Source organism: Pterocles gutturalis, unplaced genomic scaffold (genome assembly GCF_000699245.1).
Source record: "Pterocles gutturalis isolate BGI_N339 unplaced genomic scaffold, ASM69924v1 scaffold13256, whole genome shotgun sequence".
In the NCBI taxonomy this organism is placed as follows: Eukaryota; Metazoa; Chordata; class Aves; order Pterocliformes; family Pteroclidae; genus Pterocles; species Pterocles gutturalis.
The window spans coordinates 98617-122245 of record NW_010098094.1 but is presented as its reverse complement, the minus strand read 5'-3'; the positions used below and the strand labels follow the sequence as shown (position 1 = coordinate 122245).

Genomic DNA, 23629 nt, shown 5'->3' with positions numbered 1-23629 from the left:
TCCTACTTGTGATGCTGATAGAATTTTAATGTACTGCATATGTTGCAATAGGTCTTTAAAGATAGCAAAGAAGATGCTCTTAAAAGCTTTCTGTTCACATCAGAGATGTGCCAGGAGAAGCATATGAACCATTGTCCTGTCAGATTTCCCTTCTGTTTTACCCAGCCTCTCTGTCCAGGCACGGAGGCACGTCAGGATCTAGTATGGTGAAAAGAGGTGCGAGACGCCCTGGGTCCGGTTGGGCCGGTTACACTGGAGGGGCCGAGTAGTGAATGACGGAGTTGTAGTCTGGAGGTGGGCTGTGGCATTCCAGGTTTGGATCCAGAGGAAGGAGAACAGAGTCTTCCAGTGTGAAGTCCATGGTGTCCTCTTCTACCTGTACTGCCGGCTGGTATTTGACAGCCTCGCGCTCATGATCAGATAATATGGATTCTTTGCTCTTGCTAACAGCTCTCCGCCTGTTGAGAACAAAAATATAATATATTGACCCTGTCTCCATAAGGTTTTGTCTGTATGTGTAATTAATGATCAAAATTATTAAAAAAACATAGAAAGCATTTCAATTTACCTTTGCAGCATCCTGTAAGGCAGTGACATTTTGCAGATTGGATAAGGGACCTGAATTAGGTATTTCAAATAACTTTGTGTTTTAAAAGTAGATTTAGGAGTTAATCCAGGAGTCCTGTTGCACTGTCTTTTTCGCTTACCACAGTTCAGTGCACTGTGTATGTCTTAGTTATAAATGCACCTGTCCTATACGTACAATAATGTTCTCTGTCATTGCTCTGACACAAGTCAGTACAAATTTGACTTTTCTGAAAGCAGAACTGAAGGCTCTGACTTTTCTTTAAGTATAATAAAGGATGAAATAATGAATAATCTATGACAGACTCTAATTTAAAATGATACTGAAAGCACAAGCGTGTGCTGGGCACTCTTGCAGTGGAGGGCTATTCTCTAGCCCTTTAAAGTTACGGAGCAGACGCTGGTGAAGGGCCGCGCTTTTCAGCATTACAACTGCTGGCCTGTAACTGGTGCTATTAAAGAGAGCCAGCTTTCATTTTCTGCTGTCGTCTCTTGTTATAGGTGATGAAGGCGGTGGGAGAGAAGCAACTGACAACCCATGGAGCAACCTCAACATTAGAAGTAGGAGAACTGTGGAGAGGATTTGAATCACAAGGTGACCTTGAGGAACAGCAAGTGTTGTGGAGGAAAAAAAGGTACTTTCTGTCATAGACTGCCTTAAAAGTAATGGTTTGGTAAGCCTGGTTTCTTCCATCTGAGGAATTCATTGGAAGAGGTCTGGATGATTTAGGGATGGCTCTCAAAAGGGTCTCGGCGTGAGAATGGCTTTTGAACTGTTCCACTTTGCCTAGGGACCCTTGAACATGCACCTTGTTGGGATAAGCCTCGCTCACAGGCTGATGGTGGCATTGCTCCTGTCTCGGTTCGGAATGACTTATGAAGGCGCCTGCGAGAATTTTAAATCAGGCACAGCTCAAGCACTTTGTGTGTATATTTCATATATGCTTAAAGGAACATTAAGCTACATTCTAATGACCCTAAACTAAATCTGAATAATCAACAGTTCATCAAATAATTGTGTAATTCATTACATCCATTTTATTTGTACTGCTGCAGCGCTTACAGTCCCCAACAGTTGTTCGTGGATTCAGAGTGTGGTGCTTTAGAAAGAAAGCAAAGGCACCTTCTGCTCCAGGAAACAAAACAAGGGCTAAGAGACAGACAGAAGGGGAACAAAAGTCACGGGGAGGAAAAGCAGCAGATCCAACTGTATGTGCTGTCATGTTTTTGTGATGGTCCAGCAGAGAGAACTGCTGCAGGCTTAAGAGTCGGTTGGTGCTTGGCATGACGGAATTGTAACATGCAGTGGGCCCAGCTCCTTCCAGCTCTGAAGGGGTAAATATGTCCTGCTGGATTATGCTGCTAGGACTTTAGAAGTTGTGTTATCTTGCCTCTGAATCTGGAAGCTGTCAAAAGCATCAATTTTCCCACAAGCTGCAGATATTCTCAGCGTGGTTGACAGAACTAGTGTCAGTATCTTCACTTAAAAGTTTTACTAATTCTGGAAAGGTGGTGAGCGTGCAGTGGATTGGCTCGAGTAGAACACGGGTTTGTGGTCTGTGCACGAGCACACGGAACAGCCTGTAGGGTCCATCTGTGAATTATCTGTCCCTGCAGTTCTCTTCTTTGGGGGAGCGTGTGGAGTAGGTGATACTCGGTCTATCACAGTCCGTGAAGCCAGTTGTTCTAAGCCAGGAGCTGAGAAGTTCAGCCGGATTCAGACATAACAAACATCTGCAGCTCTAATCACCTGCAATGGCAGATCAGCTGCTTCGCACTTGCCCTGATTTTAGTGTGACGTGGTGGCTTTCCACTGCACGTTTGCATCTCCAGCTTTGTCTGTAGGAAGTGAACCCAGGACCCTTGAGTTGTAAGAGCCAGCCCACCATGCCTTGTGTGTCTAGAATAAACTTGGGTTCTGTGACTTCTAAAATGCAGAGGCAGGGATGATAGATTAAAGCTAATGTCACTGTGCTTTTAGACCTGCACAAGGCATTGAAACCAAACTGTCAAAGCAGAAATTCTAAGATAAATAGTAACCCTGAGAACTTTGACAACAGTGGAGCACACTCTGCTTTCCCAATCTAAGTTTTTCCTCTTTGTGCAGAGAAAAAGGTGAGCGGAAACAACTTCTGTATACTATGGATTTGGCATCTGTCCCTTTCTATGCACACACACTTTGTCTGTAGATAAATTTTTCCCTGGCATGAGCAATGGAACCACAACTTGGCTTCACTATTTATGTATTTTTCTTTTTGTTGCTCAGTTCTATTGACTTGCGTGGGACAATTCCATGGATGCTTTGGCTTCTAATTTGCCAGGTATTAAAGTTGTCAGTGGAGACAGAGAGAAACTTGAAAGTATCTGTTTAACTTGGCCCCCAGCCTGCATATCTCAGAGTGCAGCAGAAGAAAAAATGTTATTAGGGTTTAGTCTGGCCACATAATGGGAAATTTTCAGACCCATGTAGACTCCCAGCAAGGGTTCTTGTTAGGTTTCTGCCCCTGTAGGTCAGGAGACTGGATATCTGGGAATAACTGCCTATAGCTGAGATGGTGCTGGTGTTTGAAGAAGGACTCTGTAATGCTGACATCTGATATTTTCTCCAAAGACAGAAAGATGATGAGTTAGGTCAGAAGCAAGTTTTGTCATTAGCTGTCTTATGGCAGACCAAAATGCAATTAACTTTCAAAACTATTCCTTTCATCTAAATGCATTTCCTAAATTAAAGCTATCCAAGGGTCTTTGCATTTTTCCCTTTAATGCTCTGTATTACTGACACTTCAATCTACTCTGTTCATGTTCAGCAGCAGAGAAATGTACATATGCTTGGACTGTATATTGGAAAATGAGACTGCAACATCCCTTTTCTGTCTGTCCTTGAAATCTCATTTGCTGTATAGAAACTGCCACACTGAATCAGACATCAGTCTTGCCTCCGGCAGTGGTCAGTACTTGATGCTTCAGAGGAAAGCAAAAACCCCTTTGTGCTCTGAGCCAGTCGTACGACCCTGTATAAGACAGAAAAATTCTCCCTGAGCCCCACCGATAAACATTTTCTGACTGAAGGCATTAGATGTGATTAATCACACAAGTATGCAGCTGCAGATGTTAATAATGGTTATGTAATTAAGTAATTTCATTAAAAGTTAGCCATTACTTGGTTCAGTGCTTCTCCTGGGTTGGCATTACACTGCCCCAAAAGGTATTTCCTTGCTGCTTTTGCCTCTGCCTGACTTCTGAGTGCTGCAGCTGCAGGAGGTGATAAAAGAGATGTTCGGTTTTGATAGATCTGCTCGTAACTGTGAATGTCTCGGCCCAGTCCCGCTTGGCCGTTAGCATTCTCGCCACGGCACCGTAGTGAAGATTAGGCGTGTGAATACCATGGCGTTCAACTGAAACGCGTTTGCTCACTGACCCAAGCTGGTCCCAATTTACACAGTGACCAACCTGAAACCTTGTTTGTCCGTGCAAGAATGTGTATCCTTCAGGGCAGGGTAAGGGGAAGGATGAAAATCTGAACACTGCTATTTCCTGACCTCAACCAGATTTCATAACCTAAAGGTCCCTCCTTCATAACGTGCACGTCTCTGTGCAGTGCTGGCTGGGGAAACGTGTCGCAGAATGTGGAGAGCTGGCTTCAGCCTTGGTTCAAAGGCAGTGCTGAGACTAAAGTCAGCCAAGGCACAGCACTGGACTCCTCTCTTTCAGAAGGATGCCTAGAAGCTAGGGAGGTTTGTGGGGGAAGTACAGAAGCGGTGAAAGAGCTGGAGAAACCAATACTAGAAGAGAAGAAGAATGCAAATGGGTAGCAGCAAAACAACTAAGAGTGACATTCATGATTACCAGCAAATCCTGCTGCACTTGAGGCTGTAGTGTCCCTGAGCCTGGTGCCAGTGTTGAGTCTGTGAGATGTGAAACCAAATGAGGTGGAGGAACCTACTGGTGTGGCCCCAGTGTTGATAAGCGAAAGCCTGCGGGTCTGTAAGTGGGACTGTATCAAGTGCCTGGTTATGGCAGGCTGGGCTCTATACCATTTGTGCACAGGTAGCATGTCTGTGTGGGGCCAGGATATAGTTAGTAGGGCTCATGACCCAGACGCAAGCTTGGCCAAGTGCATTTTGGCTTGGCCCTGTGGGCAGCGAGAGCCATGGACAGTTCCCATTTTCACTCTGCTCGGTCCCGTTTCCTGGTATAGGTGAAGCTGAAAAGTCTAACTTAAACTAGATGAAGAAAAAGTTAGCCTGAATATTAAGTAATCCTTCAGAACGTTTTTTAAGTTTTCTGGAGAGGTGTCAAAGTTGTTTAGAAGATACCACAGTGGATGATCCTGTAATAGCTAGAAGGCCTAAATGACCGAATGAGACTTTCTCATCCTACCGTACGAACCAGAGATTTTGGTTAGAGGTAGAAAAATACTGAAATCATCAGAGAGCTGGGAAATCATTACTGGAGCTGTTTATTTTATGTGAGAGGGAGCCAGTTTCTATTAGCCTAAATCTCAGGGTCAATGACTTGAAAGAGAAGCATGGAGAAAGCGAGCTGACTGTAAGAAAATCACCCTCTGCACTCAGGGGCTGCAGGACCAAGTGCAGCACTTACTCCCAGTGCTGAGGAGCAGCTCTTACTGCTCTATTGCTTCTACTGCATCTATAGCTTTGCAATAAGGTGCTCAATTATCTTGCCCTCAATAGGAAAAATTAATAGACTAATATGTCTGTGTAGAAATCCTGGCCTGGGAAAGATGAGAAATTGGGCTGAACGCTGCCAAGTAGAGCTGTTTGTCTCATGACCGCATCTCAGAATAGCATGTAGGAGCTCCAGGGCTTTGTGGCAGCTTTCGTAGGTGTTTAATGAGGCACAGAGTAAGAGTGATTAATTTTTTTTAATTTTTCTGCCATGAAAATAATAAAAGGGTTATTTTTTTGTCTATGTGACTGATTTGCAGTTTCCTTTAATACATTTTAGACGGAGTGCTGTGCAGTGAGAATTTAATCCTGGGTTCCCCTCTGGCACTGTCAGTGCATCAGTAGTCTGCTGGCATGGAGAACTCAAGGGGCTGGGATCAAGAATTCATTGTTTTGAAACACTTCTAAACACAGAGTAGAGCTAACATAAAGTTTTAATGGGCCAAAGCCACCCACTCATTAAGTATCCGTCCCCTTGCATGTGTGGCGAAGCTGGTCGGCTGTCCCTGGCGCTAGCTCCAGCCCTCAGAATGCAGGGAGCTGGAAAGCACTGCAGTCAAAACCCAGCTGGGGACCACAGCCTTTCCCAGTGCTCCTTTTAGTCCTTGCCACTGCAAGCGTATCGTATAATCCTAGGAAAAAAGTGGTTTACAGAACTTGTGAGTAGCTACTCATTCAAAGTTAGTTATATTTTGGAGAGCTCAAGCCAGGTCATGCAGCACCTTGCACCATGACACAACAGTAAGTACATTTGCTGTCTCAGCGTGCTCATCACAGAAGAAAAATCTTATGAAACTAAGCTCTGCTATGGAGCAAACATCTTTCCATGCCTCATTTTTCTGAGATGGTGCAGAGGGATTCTAGCTCGATCAGCTGGGTTGCATTTTTGTTGGGGACCTTGCATTTGGACGTGAATGCCTGATGCTCCTGAGCAAAATCAGGTTGTTTCCATCTTATTGACTTGCCTTAGACCCATTTTGGCTTTGGCAAAGGCAGAGCCCTCTGGTGGGATCTGGATGCAGCATACAGAGCCCAGAGCGGATCAGCTGAGCCTCCGTCAGCTGGTGCCATGGGACTTGGCCAGAACCGGATCAGTAACTTCAGAGCAACTGGGGATAATGGAGCTGGGGGGGAGAGAAGGGAAAGGGATGGAGAGAGGGCAGCTGAGCAGATACCAAACCTATTGTAATTTTAAGCAATAACTTGATTATAGTGTCTCAAGGAGAATTTAAAAGTGGTGCTTGGCAGCAGCCAGTTAATGTTCTGAGAGGAAACTGGACACCAGAATCACCCCATCATTAAATCCCCTCCGTGCTGGATGCGCCTCCTTGAATGCTAACTCCAGGGTCATTATCCTGGGCGATCTTTCTGTCCCTTGCTACAGCTACTGTTGTAGCTTTATACTTCAGCAGTATGAAATGCCCAGAGCTCAGAGAAAAGGTTAGTCCAGTCTAACAGCAGTCCCAGGCTCAGAGTATCAGATTCATCTTCAGTAAACTCTTGACACGGACACTCCATGGTGTGTAGTGTTGCCAAATTTGAAACTTGACAGAGAAATGAATGCAAGATAAATAAATAGCAAGATTTTGGCAAAAATGATAAATACAGCCACCCTGGTTTAGAAAACATGCTAAGCCTTTGAACAGTTTTGTTTTAGAAGAAGAAGACTGTTTGAAAAGAATCCAGGGTAAATGTTTTTGGTAGAGAGAGATACACACTTAACAAGGGCGACTCTATCTCCCCTATTAAACCAGCACTCTCTTCTGACCTCTCCTAGACTCTTCTATATGCTTTTGAGGCTTGTTTTTCAAGTGAGGAGTGCAGGAGCACCACGGGGTGTCATGTCCTCAGATGAGAGGGCATCAGGATGCCCTGCGACTATGTAAAAACTGTTATTTGTGCCAGTGATAGTCTGCAAGATCAAAAAAACCAGGAGCTGACAAAATAGCTTTCTCAGCTGGACCCTGAACACTTCATGAAGGATGTGGCCAAGAAAAAAGACACCTCTGTCCTTACAATGCTATCTGGGGTCCTGGGAATAAGAGGACAACGAACACCGCTTGGGGCAGGTTTGCTTTTATAGCAGACCTCTGTTGAGATGGTCTTTCGCGGTCTGGCTGGCACAGAAGGTATCGGGTGTCTCACGGTGAATGGAATCCCTATGGAAGTGCTGCCTGTCAATGGGGAGAGCCCCGGATGGTGTGGGTCAGGCAGAGATTCACCGAACCCAGCAGAGCCGCGTCACTTCACGCTCACTCCCAGGGGGCCTGATAGCAGTTCAGAAGGTTTTCCTGGAAATCTTGAAAGAACAGGCTGTTATGGAATTTTTGTTTCTACATCTGGCTGGATGTTGATTTTTCTGATTTTCAGCAGAAAGCCTGGAAGGGGGAGAGAGAGAGAACCTGCCTTTGCCAACTATTTATGCAAACGGGGGAAATGCAGTAGGGGAAACAGCAGTCGGAGGGATTGATAGAAATCTCTAGAAGGATAAATCCTATCAGGGAGGCTCTGTGTGTGTGTGTGTCAGCATCATGCAGAACAGACAGGTAAATCAGCCCAGGTGAAGCATCGTCATAATGCAGTTTCTGACATTTGAGCTCCTTATTTTAGAGCTGGTGCCATTTGGTCTCCATAGCAATGCACTGTGCTGTGCAGAAATCCTCTCGGCATGTGCATAGGATAAAAACATGGAATTGTATCTACATCTCTGCTAATCCCCCCACAGGTACAACACTGGGGCAGAGCTACAGGGAAAATACTGCTCAGCAGCATCATTCCTGAAGTCGCCCTCCTCTCCAGCAGAATCTGTAGCATTTGGATGCTCCCTGTTAGTGCTGCAAGGCTCTCTAGCCTTCCTTATGTAACCTGTTCCCTTTTCCTTTTTCTCCATCTCTCCTGCCTTCCAACATCTAGGAATTCATGGTTTTAAGGCCTGAAAAGACAAGGCAAGCGCCTTCTTGCTTTTCTCTCTGAGTGAGGGAGTTAGCTCCTGAAATACCGTTAGATTCTGTCTCTGCACTCTCCTGTGAACTCTCCCATACTATGCAGAAATTGCACTATTTTTTCTTGTCTGTCATTTCTTTTTAATGTGGAAAAATGGTGACTTGATGTAGAACAAGCGATTGCTCTGGTGGGAAAGATCATTGAGTTTAATATGGAGGAAACTAATAGAAATCTCATCAGTAGATTGCAGAGAAAACTCTAGGCAATTCAGTAAAAGTCTAATTAACGTAATTAACTGACATGGAATTCCTTGCTACAGAATTGTTTATTTTGGGTAGCTATTCTTTGAAATTCTGCAAGTTGACGTTTGAATCAGTAGCATGGGTTACTATTGTTGTTATACTTTTCTAGGAGGGTGGAGAAGACGTATTTCACTACTAGGTCAGCTCTGTGCCTCTGCCTGATTGTTAGAGAAATATAAAGAACTATGAGCTGTCAGCTAAAAGCTAAATATCTGCTTTTATTCTTCTGGGATTGCTGTACTATGAATGGATAAACGTATAGAAAACACTGGCGCAGCCTCTATTTGTACACCAAATATGAACAATATACTTCATAGGATCATGAAGGTGGTGGGACTAAGTGACTTCTCTGTAGGACTCTTCTCAGCTACGATAAAGCAAACGCAGAAATCACGTTTCTTGTTTTGCAGTGCTTACACTATACTGTACTATACATGCCTCCTTAACTTTTCTTGTGTCCCATCATTGCAAAGGTGCCAGTCCTTCTATAGGTCTGACGTTAAACATAGCTTTGTTAGACACTGGTGTAGTTATAAATGTCACTTTCTGGATTAATCAAGTTCTTCAAACTTTGTTCCGTCAGTAAAGGAGAACACAGGAGGGGCAGTCAGGAAACAGCTGAAGCAGATAGGGATAGTCTCCTGTCATTTGCCGTGTGCAGAATATGCTGTCCCAGGAGATCAGAGCATGAACAGGAGACACCACCTTCACTAGACAGCACGCTCTTTTTTTTTTTTTTTTTCATTGTGATTCAGAATCACAAGGCAACTTGGCATTTTGGAAGAAGAGTTGAATTGATTGACGAGACATGTGCTCAAAGCTGATGAAGTGAGTTTTCATTTTTATCACGCGAATCAACATTTTTCATGTGAATTAGCCTTTCTGTAACTTAAATACAACAGTGCAGCATTCCTTTCAGAGACTGGCAACTCTGGTTTATGTTCAGCTTTTTCCTGGAAGCAAAATTTACATGATAACTTTCTTCATCTTAAAATATGTTAGCCATGGTCTTTCAGTTACAGGACTGATATCCAGAGTTGCTTCTCTCTCTAGCTTGTTTAGATAGTCTAACAATTTTCCTTTTGTAATCAGGAACAAAACTGTGTATTTCAGAAGCATTTTTCTGAATGGGACACTGTCTTAAAAAGAAATACCAAAAAGTACTCACGCTAGAGACATGATCCCGTAAGGCCAAGAACGGATTTCCAGCCTCTTCGGGCTTTTTATCTCATCTGAGGTCAACACCATCCCGCTGTCCGACTCCTGTGAAGCAAAAGGAAGACAACATCAGCAGAGTGCCCGGTGATGGTGAGAGCATGGAGCAGTTTTCAGTTACAACCGGCTTGCCATGGGAGAGTGTGGAGAAGAGTCGGACTGCACCACTATTAAAGTCAGCAGAGAAGGAAAGGCAAGGAGCTAGTTAGGATTCCAAATCCCAGCTGTCTTATTTTGGGGTGATATCCCTCTTAGGCAAGTTGATAGAGCTTCACCTTCTAAAGCTGTCTCCAGCTGCAGAGCAGACAAAGCAAGAGCAGGAGAACACAGCTTCTCCTTCACTGTGGCCTGGGTAGGTTGGGGATATTCTCTTATCGGGGCTTATATTACCAGTTTTCATCCAACTGTTCCTGATAATGCTGCTATTTAGCCTGAGAACGTTCGCCTTGTTTTTGTGATGATAAAACTTTCGAGCTGTATGTTGAAAGAATGCCCTTAAAATGAACATATCAAAAAAATAATTTGACATTTTCAAACTTGAAATTAAGTATGACATATGGATACCATCTAGGTAGGATAGCTGAGATATGAATAGACAGAAATTCATAAAGAATATATCCAATAATACTGGCTAGGCTCCTCAGAGAAAAAGTACCCAAAATACCTACTGGAAATACAGTATTAGAAATATTGAAAATTTAAGGAAGTGGAAGTTCAGTATCATTCTGGCAAATCCAAGTGCTTTGCAAAGATATATAGCCTAAAAGGCTCATTGTCCTTTGGTTATGGATTTTTTCATGAGCTGTGCAACAGAACTGTCTTGATTAGTTTTAAAGTTGAGGTTGTGATTCCACTGCACTTGAAGTTGAGTCTCAAGGTTGCAATTTAGATCAAGCTGTTACTGTGCTAAGTGCTGCACACATTCACAGACAGGCACAGTCCTTGTTTTAAGTAATTTTAAAAAATATTAAATGTTTTGGGGGGTTCCTTTGCATTTCAAATATTTTGTGATGCTGGAAAGTTGCATTCTGTCAAAATCAAGAATGCAAAAGACTTCAACATGGGAAGTGGAGCTCTCATCAGCCTTATTTTACCAGTCAAACACATTGAAACAGAAAAAAATATTCCCAGCAAACATTAAATAAAAAACAAAAGCCTTTTATAAATGTTTTGGTAATCTATCAGTTGTTAATAAGATCAGTCTAGAAGCTGATATTCAAAATATAAAGTAAAATCCTTAATTAATTAGGTCTGTCAGAAACTCAGTAGAACCCAGCTTTTCTCTCTGGTTTTTATCTTGACTGTTTCCCCTTAAAATATGTGGTCTAATAACAATTTATCTTAGAGTGCTGCTTTGCACTTTGCTTGCAGAAGAATTGTTAAAAGAACATCAACAGAGACTGCAGATAAGGAGCACAATAGCAGGAAGGTGTGGTAGAGCACTTTCAGAGTTCCTGGGCAGCTCTTTGAAATAATGACCTAATCAGCATTAATGGCGAGCTATTTAAGATAATTTTAGTAGCCCAAGTGCACTTTTCCAAAAGTAGATCCCACTATATTTTGCTTTAGAAGATCCTTATTGAAATGACACTTATTTCAGATCTGTTAGTGTGTTATTACCCTTTTTCGAAACTTTTCCCCTTTCATGTAAGGACTTACTTTAAAATGCCATGAACAGGGAGCATTTGGGAAAGCAACACTCATGCTGGCAGCAGTAATCTCTTCCTCATAGCAGATCTATCTAGTAAATGTCTCGCTGTGATTCAGAGGGACAGATTTTTATCTTGCAAGAGGAAAGATGCAGGAGCCAGAGAAAAATTCTAAGCCTTCTAATCCCTAAAATGCACTGATAAAGGCCCAGGAATTACGTCTGGCAAAATACTAGGGAGTAATGGGCATCAGTTGGTGCTAACAAGAGAATGGATGAGAAATACGCTGTTTGTCAAGTACGTCCAGGGCAAGTTGCAGCTTCATGGCAGAGAGTCTGCAGCAACTGAGTACCTGAACCATAAGGGAAATTCATGAGTTGGGTTTTTTGGGGAATTTTTTTTTTTTTTTAACAAGGAAGAAAAAATAGAAAAAAGCCCCCACACCCTTGGAACCTGTAATTTCAGAGTAAGTCAACAAGCAGAACCATCATTCTGTAACAAAACAAGCTTTTGTCTTCCACTGGCGTGAAAATGAAACTGTTCAACACCCTCCCACCCTGCACTTAGGCTCCAGAAAAGCCAGGGTTAAAGCCCTTTGTGTGAATCAAGTAGAGCAAGAACTTGAATCTCAGTCTTGTTTATCCAGAACTGAATACCCTCACCACCACCAAGTTACTGCCTGTCTCAGCCAGCCAGAATGTGTTCTGGACACATTTCCTTCAAAAGGCTCCATTTCAATGAGCTGCCCCTTTCTTATGGGGGAAAAAACCATATTGAAATATGTCATATAAAGCCTCTCAGCCTGATCAAAGCCAAGATAATAATTCATGAGCTTCCCTTTAAATTATTTGTTAGACTAAATGCAAGTCCCTCTTTGTTGTCACACAGACCTCTACGAGAGATGCAAGGGCCAAATCTTCTGCTTGATTTAAAGCTTTTTCTTACCAAACAGATTTCAAGAGCTCTAATTACTGTTTCTGGTGCTGGTGACAAGTGATCTGTGAACCCGGTGGAGAAGAATGCAGTCACCTCACTTACCTCATGCATCACTTTCTCCTTTTCCACCGGCACCTCATCAAATGTCTTCACACTCAGCGGTCGCTTCTTGCTGTTGTTACTGAAAGCAAGGAAGTTGAGAGGTCAGCATAAAACCCAAGCAGATGCTGCACAAGTTGGTAGCTCAGTTAACATCCCTGACATGGCTCGGTTTCCTGGACCAGCCTTCTTTTTTCATGTCTTGTAACAAATAAAACAATGCCCCGACAAATTTGTCTGTCCAGCTCCTTTAAAAAAGCCATGTTGAGAGAGGACCACAAGCAGTGGCCAGCTACATCAAATCTTTCTTGCCCTCCTGCCCCCCCATATGTATTTTGCTTACCTGGTTTCCACTGCACTCCAGCGATTTACACAGTTGTTCAAGTTTTCTTCCACAGGACAAGTTTTGGAGTTTGATTCTTCATCAGGGCACAAGGTGATGTTCAGTGGAATATAGTCTTTACCATCCTATATAGTGAATAACATAACAGAACACAAAGCTGGCAAAGTTGATTTTGTTATTGTATTGTACAGAGCTTTACACTGAGAAAGGACTAGATTTTATTTTAACTTTATGATGTTTCTTCAAGGCAATTATTGTTCTTCACAACAGCTGGAAGTTAGAAGTGTAGCTTTATCCAACGTTTATGTGTAGGAGGCTTTGCATGGGGAAAATGGTACACTTGGGGAAACCTACGACATAGGATGGCTGAAAATGGTCTCTAAGGCTCCGGTATGCGTGGCTGTTTGGCCTGAGTGAAGGCGAACAGAATTTCTCTGAGCTGTGCTTCAGGAAAGCAGTCCTCTATATTGTCATTGCGTTGGCCTCTTTGGGAATTCCAAGGGACCAGTCTCAGGGACACCTAAATCCAAGTGTAAGCCATGTGTTTGGGAGAGGGGAGGGAGCAGCATGAAGTCACAAAACCCCTATGGCCGGTACGACTTGGACAGATTTTGGAATCCGTAGTAGAATATTGCCTACGTATAGACTTTTTGCTAACGTTCAACTTAAAGAGTTGCAGCTTATCAAGAGCCAGTCCTTAAAATGGGTGGCCTTAAAGGATTTTATTGTTTTCCTTACAAGAAATTGATGCTGCAAGTTCAACAGAATTCAGTGCACATCTTAATAAGCTCTGCATTGTCATTACACCTCTGCAGTCATCTTCAGAAATGACTCTTCCTTTAAGTCTTGAAACTATTTGTCCAAATTTCCCTTTCCTTGTTTTTTTTTTTTTTAATTTTGAGAAGCAGTTAATAGTGCAGTTAAGTGCCCTATTCCCTTATCATGAATTTTATGTCTCCTTAATTTCTCTGGTTAGAGGATAAAACTCCCAAGCTCTTCACATTGCAAACTGGGCCCTCTTCAACTTAGCTGCACTAAATCTGTTTACAAAGAGGAAGGTGGTGGAGGAGAGTGTCAATTTTATTGAAGAAGAAATCAAAACAGTTATGTAAGTGGTCTGGTTGCTTTTACTGAAGAAGAAAACAACTGATTTAACTATTATGAAATTAATAATTATGTAATTGACTTTCTGAGCTTTAAACTGCATCATTTTAAAGCTCCTAAGAGCACTGATGAACATAAGCTCAGAAAATAGAAAGTTCAGACCAGCTACTGGCAGTTTACTATGTTGGAATCTCATTAAAATTGTTTGTGAGATAAAGCACTATTGTTCCTCTAAGGGGCGACTGAGCCTTTTTTTAATTAACATAAGTTTCTGGTTATTATGGATGGATAAACATCTAGTTTTGAAATATAATCCTCTTTGAATAGTTAACATTTTCTTTACTCACCCCAGCAGCTATTTGCCTTGTGACCTGTGTTATGGAGTCAAATCTAATATTACTGCTCGACATAGCCTTCAGCTGTGCACACGTATACACGTGCATACACAACTCTACGTAGACAGTTGTTGAACAAGTGTTCACATTGCTGTACCTGTTGCACGTTGGCTTGAAGGAGATCTCCTAGGCGCTCCACGAGCTCCGTGAATGTCGGTCTCTCGGTGGGTACTCCGTGCCAACAATCCAGCATGGTCTGGTAGCTAGGTAAAAACACAGCTATTAAGAAAGGAAAAGGGTAGGAGCTTTGTTTCCAAACTGTTTCTGCTGCTGCTTGTTTTGGTCATTGTTTGGATAGTTTTGGATGCAGACAGGTTCAAATCTCCATGTGCTGAAAATCTATTCCAGTTTCCATGTTTGACTGCTGGGCGCCACTGATATTGCTGAAATAAGTCATAGTTACGGATGCCTAGTTTCTGTCACAGAACTGGAAATCGAGGCAGACACAGTAGACTCCTGAGCTGAGACTCAGGAACTACAGTTGACGCGGGGAGGTCGGTTAATGTTGCTGTTGGCAAAGATCAAGCTGACTTGGTCTGTCTTTAGCGTTCATCTGTGGTATCAGGACACCCAGGATATGCACAAATACAATGTTTACTGAAAACAAAATGCATAGCTGACATCTGATGAGGTTTCCTACCCCTTCCACACTTAAATACCATCTATTTTGTCATATTTAAATGGCATGTATCAGCTCTCAATAGAAAACCAGGAGCTCTTACACTTCTGGCGTAGAGTACTCTGGAGATCTCATGCGGGTTCCTTCTTTGAGCCGTCGGCAAAAGTCCTCGTCTATCTGCACTCCAGGGTATGGTGAGGCACCTGATGGGAGAAATAAAGAGGAGGCTCCAGAAGGGCACAATCCCTATTTCCCAGTCCAGTGAATTAAACCCATATTGGTGATTTCTGCTGAGTGTTTGAGATTACCTAGAGTCTGACAGTAAAAGAAGCTAGAGCAAAGAAGGGGTTGTAATCACTTGCTATCTACATGGATTTTTGGAAACCTGTTACAGACTCACTCTGGCTCTTTAGAGATTTCATTCATATTGTCTCTTCTGCATTTGTGATATAGTCAGGACCGCTCTGAGGTAAAATACGGCAGAAGAGAAAGAAATTTTACTACTTTGAGACTTTAAATGACCTCTTGGTCGGCGGTAGAAAAGTTCCAGCTCATTCAATTGATTATATTGAAAATACTGTTTTCCAAACTGTTATTCTGCTAGTGTCCTGCACTAAGGGAATACACGTGAGGTGAGTTAAGTCGTGCTCATTACTCATTGCCTTAGAACCTCTGGCCTCACTGGCCTCTGTGAGTCAGTGCAGAGAAAGCTGTAGGCACCTGGCTCCTGCAGAGGCCGGGAGAACCTCGCAGTGTGAATTCAATGCTGCGTATTTTCACGGCGACTCAATTGTTAGTGTGAAGCCCGAGAGGACAGATCGAGGCAACTGTAATTGCTTGTGAGAGGCAGACTTCTGTAAGGGATGGGTAGTGTCGTATTACCTTGCACAAAGGTTGGCCTAGCAGTCATCGAAATGAAGGAGCGAGCCTTATTTCGCTTTGCTGTGTGAATGGGGATCTTCGGAGGAATGACGAGTGTACATCTGTGGAATGCACTCTTCAACTAATGAGCGAGTGGGAGATTTTCAGAGGTTGTGATCTTTGCTGTATGACATCTGCACTTCATGGTGCACCCTCAGTAAGGGGAACAAATCTATAATTTGAGAGAGTTCTCTGGCATCTGAGTCATCCAGACTTCAAAGGTAAAATTCAAGAGATGTCCACACTGAAGGCTGAGAGGTTACTGAACCCATTGTAGATAGACCTAAAAGATCTGTAAGCTTTCCTCCCTTCTTTCTCAGCAAAGGTGTCACATGCAGTGCAACCCTTGTCTTTCACATTTTGGCATTCTAGAGGCTGGATGGGGAATTTGGAAGAAAATCTAATCAAGTCTTAACATAGGGGATTGAATGGAATCTGGATCTGTATCCAGCCCTTGAGGAATCCATATATGATTTACTGTCTATAACATTCCTGCCTATTTCCTGCCTTTTTTTTTTTTTCCTGGCTCACAAGCACAGCAGAAGTTATTGATAAGAATTAGTTTTGCAAATACATTGATTGGGACTGAGACTTTGAGGGCAACATGGTAGAACTGGGAGAGGAGGGCTGGAGAATTCCACTTGATCTCTCAATCTGAGTCATCTTTCTTTGATTACATCATGGATCATATCAACTACAGTATTTTGGTATGAGCAAGTACAGGGAAGGCAGAGAAGAAGAATTTTTGATTGCAAGATCTTTTGGTAGTTTATATTTTGAGCGGTGCTGGCCCCCTACCAGCTGGAGGCAGCTCAGATACTGAACCTCAGAGATCTCAGATCTCCTTTTTCCACCTCCAGTCACCGCTGTACCTCACCTGGACTACGTGATAAGTCTAATACCTTGGATTGGGGATGCTGAGACAGCTCGGGAGAAATGTGGGCTGAAACATAAGGTCTACACATGATGTTTTCCTTAGGGGAAACCTCTTCCGAAATGCTCAGAGATGTGGCATGCATTGGATATGGAAGTGCTCTTTTGATCTTGGTTTTATTTTAGGAGGATAACAAGATGCTGATGTTACACTGCCAGGCACTGCTTGTTTACATAATTACCTTTGATTGCTCTCTGAACAGTGCACATTTAAATTCCAGGTGACTCTGACATTCTGTAATGCGCCGTGTAAGTGATTTCAAGATGCCCTGAACATTGCTGGCGTTACCTGAGACGAGGTGTGCTGACCCCTTGTAACTAATGCAAAGCTCCATGCAGACTCAGCCCCAAATGAAAATTAACAGTCTCTCAAGTCCTGATTTCTCTGTGTATCACCAAAATGGATCCAGCCTGCCAGCCTTTCTGGAGGAAGCCTGTCGTGCTTCATTCAGCTGCTGACCCTGAAAGGGCCCATGTCTGTGCATTTTGCTAATCAGTATATTTTCCTTTTTTAGAGGGTGCTAAGTCTGTGGGACCCCGTAAAAATCAGCAGTTGTAAACGGGAGCCAAAACATACCCTATAGCAACGACAAATAACTTCCATCCCCTGGCTCTCAATGACCTAATAAATTTTAATAGAGGAGAGTTCAATCAGTGACACAAATCCTTAATTAAATATTTATCGTGTGAGCTGCAGATGTGAGTGGTGCCAAACCACAGACATGCCTGGATGGTCTGTGTGAAAAACCCTCTTAGAGAAAATGACTGCTTTTGAATCTGTGCCACGGATTGAAGAAGGTAGTTAGCGATCTACGTCGTAACGAGGGCAGGGGCTGCTCTACAGATGGCAGCCCCCAGAGTCATTTAATAGATTCCTCTGAATTCAGAGGAGGACGGTCTATTGTTCCAAGTAAGCACCTTCATTAAGAAAAGAGGTTATCTAAAATTAAAAGAAACCAGATAAATTGTTTTAAAAAATAGAGATTAATTTCAGTGACTATATTTTAATTTTTACTAGTCTTCGGTATCAAAGGCCAAATGACCCAAAGTTCACATCTGTTACACTCTGTCAGGACCGTTGGGAATGGTATAACACTTTGCCTTTCCCCGGGATTCAGTTCTTTTTGTTCCTTGGAGATGCCCGATGGAGAGACTGTCCCCTCTGGGTGTGTCTCTGCGTGCTGATGGTAACACATCTTCCCGAATTATCTATTAGGGCTGGGGGATTGCCGGTGCTTCTGGAGCTTCGTCTTTGTGTGGTGTTTCAAAGCAGATGCAGCAGGTGATGCTGTTCCAGAGCCACAGAGGTGTTACACCGGAGGAACAAAACTCTAAATAAATGGGACTGAACTCCAGAGAAAGCGATAACTGCCACTTGTTTTAACCACTTGAGTATGAACTTTCTCTTTTGCTTGCTGATACAAACTAGAGAAAATCTGGATCAAAGGCTTGGACTGAAGTCAGGTTGTGATCTTTGCAGCCAGCCCTAAATAAAGATTAGGATAGAAACAGCTCCAGACTTTCCATCCAGATCTGGACTTGGCATCTTGAGCCGATCATTAATTTCAACTGATCCATGAGCCAAAGATAGTAGGAGATTGCAGAGTTTGCTTTAAAATTCAGCAGCTTAAGTTGACAATGCTGCTTGTTTTCTTTTGTCTGTGAATGCTGATTAAAAAGCCAGAGCTGACATTCCTAAATTCCCTCAGGAAAACAGAACTTGCCACTCTGCAAGGAGAATTTGAGAGCAGCAAAGTCCAACTGTCTGTAAGGCTGCCTGTCTAAATTTCAGGGCTGTATCTGCTGGACAGTAACCAGATCCCGGTGAGGCTGAGACTTCTAACAGCAGCACGAGATGAAATCTATAGTACATAAAGAACACCATTACTGTTCTTTCAGAAATGTTGTGGCTTGCAAATGACATGGCCAGAAGCGTGTGTATTCTACCTGTTCGCTGCCAAAATGCTTTACGCAGAGCCCAGCACTGGTTCTCCTATCAGCCTGATGGCAGCTGCTGCCAGTACATTTTTCTTACTTAGAAAATCTTTCTTAGATTTTGTGGGGAAGATAATCAAGCCGTGGATGAAATGTCATGTGGGCAAGCTCCCTTGTGTTCCGTGGGCTGCCACTAGCAACATCAGACCATTGTGTCAACAGCAGCGTAATCCTCTGCGACCTTTGAGCTGTGTGGTTTCCTGAAGCAGACTGCTTAGGGGAAAATATGGTTTGACAGGGAAACTTCTTCATTGCTCTCAAAGAAATATTTCCCTCCTGAGCAGCAGAGGCTTGCATTATCTCTGTGCTCTGTAGGTTTCAATTATTACAAATGTTAGGTCCAGAGTTTTGGATTTTGTTTTGCACCCCCCGCCAGTATTCGCTGTTTTCATGTGCTTTGCCAGGTGGAGTTCTCACTGACTTCAGTTCAGTGACTTTATTTTACACCTGATCTGCACTGTGCAATTGTATTAGCTGAAATAGAAACGTGGGACTGCATTATCATCTTCTGTTTACAGCTTTTCAGAGCAATAGAGCCATAAATTAGGGGAAAAACAAGGTTTAAACTACTCTTACCTAGAGAAAATATTTCCCATAGGAGCACTCCGAAAGACCATACATCACTCTGTGTTGTGTAAATTTTATCGAAAATAGCTTCTGGAGCCATCCATTTGAGTGGAAGTCTTGCCTAAGAATTCAAAAGACAAAATATGTTGCCAGAACTGTTGTTACTAATCTGCCCAAGCCCTAGACAAATAAAACCTTGAGATGAGCATTTCAAGTTTCTGCCACTTACATCTCCTTTCCGTACATAGTCAGGGTCTTTATAAATATCCCTGGCTAGTCCGAAGTCACAGATCTTCACCACGTTGTTCTCTGAAAGAAGGATGTTCCTTGCTGCCAAATCCCGATGAATGCACTGCGAAGGAATGAGGACAGGCAAGATCAGAGGGTGTGCCTGGACAACGAGCCGCTGCGGGAGCTGAAAGCATGAGACCTTCTCTGGAGATGGAAGGAGAACTGAACTTGTGTCGTGAGCAGGTGAGAGAGGGGCAAATACACTGTCGTATGCAAAGGAGAAAAGAACTCGGGCAACAAGATGAGTATCACAGTAGCTTTTCTGATTTTTCCATGTGGAATAACTTTCACGGTTACGGTGAGATGGAGGGAGTGCCATTTGCCAGTTAATTGTTCTGCGGCAAATTTGGGAGAGGTCAACAAGCAGCTGCAGCTGCATTTGCAAATGCAGTCCCATGCATGTGTGTGAGACTGCTCATGATTTCTGTGCACTACCCTGGTAGCTGTGGCTTGTGCAGACTTTGGCGTGTGTATTACATCCAATTTATGTCAAAACCAGGCATTCCACAGGCTAAAAACACACCTTGTTTTTGTATCTAAAGGAGGTGCTAACTTTGCTGATAGTCTCCAACATCACTGACAAGCTAAATAAATAGCTGTATACTCCCTTTTCGTTCTTCAGGAGTACTTTTGTTGGCCATACTAGAAGGATCTTTCTCTATGAGAAACCTTTTCTGCATTTATTTATGAGACAGTTCCGCGAATTGTCTTACAATCTGTGTTCCCTCCTCCTATCTAAGCTCTCCAGTTACAGATGCCAGTCCCTGGAGCCAAGAACATGATGGATATTCCTTCACAGCTCCTTCAGTGCTACTTATTGCTTAACCACCAGAGCTAATGTGATCTCCAGCACTTTAATATAAGAGCAAAAAGCAGATTACTCAGGCTCAAAAGCATATTTGGATTTCTTCATATCAGATATTTCTGGTTCTGTGAAAGAAGTTCAGCCCCGGCGTTTTAATGAGCTCACTTTTCGGGAGGCGAGAAACTCCATGCCTTTTGCCACTTGGAAGCTGTAGCAAATCAGATCCTCTAAAGTCAGAGGCCGCTTGTACAGGTCCTCAGCATCTAGGAGAGATCACAGACACAGCAGAATACTTGAGCAACAGCTACAAACTTTTTTGGCACTGGTGCCGCTTGCATGCTGATGGCCCCAGCCCCGCTCCTGAGTATTGTTACGTGAGTTCTCTACTGGGATTACGGCTCTGGTTTAGGAGCTGCTGACGTAGAGGCAGGAGATCAGATGATTTTAAAAGTTCCATCCACCATTAATCATGTCATTTATCTATGGGGAAAACAGCATCTAGGGATAAAAGTGAGAGAAACTATTTATAGGGAGCAAGTGATGAGACTGGGGACAGGCTGGCCCCACAAATCTTCTGGTAAAAGACGGCTAGTACTCCTCGCACACAACAGGAGCAACTTTTACATGCATATGTTCTGGCAAATCTCTTTTTGTGAGAACATTGGAGTGGGGCACAGGCAAGAAAAAAAATTCACAATTTCAGGAATAAGTCAAGCTGTGTAAGGGCTTGTAAAATGTGTGACTGCGTGTGGCACTAGCCGAGTAACAGAAATCCTTACAATAAAAGATATGGGATCAGGTGGGCTTCTTTTACCTTCTTCATCATCTTCTGAATCGCTGTAACTCTTGTCTTCAATAAATCCTGAGCTGGCAGAGCTTCCCGTGCTGGCTACGCTCTCAAGGCGTCTCTTGATCAGTTCGGTCAGATCACTGTTGGACTCATCCAGACTCTTCTCTGCTTGGTCAGAGTTTTCCTGGGACTAGAAATGGTAGAAAACTGATTTTTAGCTTTGGATGATGGAATGCCCAGGTGTTAAAAATATGTAACAGAATGGCATATGGAGAAAGTGTCCTCTGGAGATGAGCTCAATGTGTCTGAATGTGATGTTCCCTCAACAGCAGAGCTGGTGAAGCCTGGTTTCCTGTTTATTGATACAGAGCCTCCCCTTTTGCTGATAGCAATATTCCACCGTAAACGTTAGCTGGAAGCTGGCTGGGTCAGACTGCTCAATGAGCAGAGAGATCTTGTGATTCTGTACCTCTTGCTTTCTTAGGAAACCATGCTAAAAATCACAGTATGTGTGTGAAGCTCACTGAAAGGTATCTGTCCTGGGAGTGAGACAGAACCAGCCCCTGCAATTCATGGAAACAATGGTGAGAAAAGACATTTCGAGTGACTGTACCAGGAAAATCTCTCTTCTCTTGCATAAAGTACCTTATGTACTTTTGTGCCTGTACACAATAGCTATAATAATGATAATAATAGAATCACCTGGGGAAATAATCTTGGGGAGGCTCCAGCTTCTGGAAGGGCTTAGAGCAGAGAGCGCTTCCAATGCTGTATTTTCACAATGAGGAGGTAGTCCCATCCTCTCCCCATCACAGATTTCTGGCCTCCTGTATGTTCCCCGGTGTATCCTAGCCCTGTTTGTGCTAGCAAAAATGTTTGTGCGGGTGCCCACAACCGTTTGGAAACCAAACCCCATGTGTTTAGTTTTCAGGCAGACCACGTTCGGGATCCAGCTCGCTGCGTGGATGCAGACCTCCAGGTTAGCACAGGGGAGGGGAGAGCACAGAAGATGGGAAGGAGCAGGTGATGGAAGGCTGAGCAGCTTCCGCAGCTGGGTGGGCCTAGAAACAACAATCCCCAAACTGTGCTCATCTTTTGGGAGGGTTCACCTTCTAGTAGTTCAGCTAACACCAGCTTTTCCCTACTGCTTTGTTGCCCGCCTTGTGCTGGGCAGCATCCTGCAGGTACTTCCCTCTCTCAAATGCACTTGAGCTCTTGTGTATTTGCAACTCATTCTTTAGTTGGTGCTAGAAGAGGATGGGAGGGAGATCCTACAGGGAAAAAAGTTTCCATTTCTTCCTCACATGAGTTGAAATGTGGTGAGAAAATAAAGTGCCCATATAAATACCAAACTGTTTCAGTGCTAATGCAGAAAAAAATCCAACTTGTGGTCAGTGGTTGTCAATGCTCTGCCTTGTGACTGTGAGAATCCTGGCATTTTTTTACCTTGTATGCAATGAAATCTCCTCGTTTTCCTCTGAGATAGTTGGACAGATTTCCGTATTTGCAGTATTCTACTATGACCATTAAAGGACCTACAAAGACAGTGAAAGTCAAATGAGTTTTGAAGCACTGCAAAGCACTTAATACTAACTCATCCTCACAAATCCTCTTCCAAACAAGCAAATATTGTCATTCCTATTATACAGCTGAGGAAATGAGGAAACAGAGGAGTGACACTCCAGGAGCACACAATCAGATATGGAGAGAAGGGACTACAGAATCAACTCGTAGTTTCTCCCATTGGACTGTAACAGTTGGTATTTATTCCTTTTTTTATAAACAAAGGAAAATTCAGCATGATAAATAAGAATATGCAATCCCATATGCTACTAAGGTTGTTTTACTCTATCTATACACAGGGCCATAGCAAGGAGCACTCTTCATTTTTCTCTGCTGCCTTCACAATTGTTTGTTTGGAGTGGAGCTGATGCCACTAGAGGCAATAAAAGTATGCAGGATCATAGGCAGGTCTAAATCTAAAGTTGCAAAAATATTTAGTCTGAAGTTTTTGAAAGCCTGGAAAGTCCTATCAATTTCTTCCTTTCTTATTTCTGTGCAAGCTTCTATAGAGTTCTTTGCTGCTCTTATACAATTATGCATATTTTTAAGATCTGCTTGAAAATGCTTTTACGTTTCAGCTGAGCTATTAGGAAAGGGAAAAGCTGTGTTCTGTACCTTTAGCATAATCACTGCTTTTTGTAATTGTCCAATGTAAGATAAGTTGGACTGTGGGCCTAGAAAGCATGTAAACACGTATTATTATCCATCCTAAGCAACTAGGCTTTCATCTCCAGAACGCCTTTTTCTGTCTAGAAGGTCCGTGGTTCAGATTCGGGAGTTTGAACTTCAAAGGAAAGCACTGAGAGCTCCACTTGGCAATTCAGGACAGAGACCGCTCCGAGCAGCGTTTCTGCCTGGCTGGGTCAGAAATGCAGCCTGCCCCTTG

General features: G+C 43.1%; 1 protein-coding gene across 1 annotated transcript in view; it reads right to left on the bottom strand.

The window, feature by feature from the left end:
* Positions 1-247: 247 nt before the first annotated feature.
* The window catches only part of LOC104472166 (vascular endothelial growth factor receptor kdr-like), a 90352-nt gene continuing 66970 nt past the window's right edge, over positions 248-23629 (bottom strand). Inside the window, exons 19-29 of the mRNA XM_010087736.1 lie at positions 22627-22715; positions 21205-21370; positions 20556-20653; positions 19524-19646; positions 19304-19415; positions 14982-15081; positions 14357-14462; positions 12761-12885; positions 12421-12499; positions 9687-9781; positions 248-458 (exon numbers count right to left, since the gene is read on the bottom strand). Coding sequence (XP_010086038.1) covers positions 248-458; positions 9687-9781; positions 12421-12499; positions 12761-12885; positions 14357-14462; positions 14982-15081; positions 19304-19415; positions 19524-19646; positions 20556-20653; positions 21205-21370; positions 22627-22715 — 1304 coding nt within the window. The remainder of the gene's footprint in view (positions 459-9686; positions 9782-12420; positions 12500-12760; positions 12886-14356; positions 14463-14981; positions 15082-19303; positions 19416-19523; positions 19647-20555; positions 20654-21204; positions 21371-22626; positions 22716-23629) is intronic.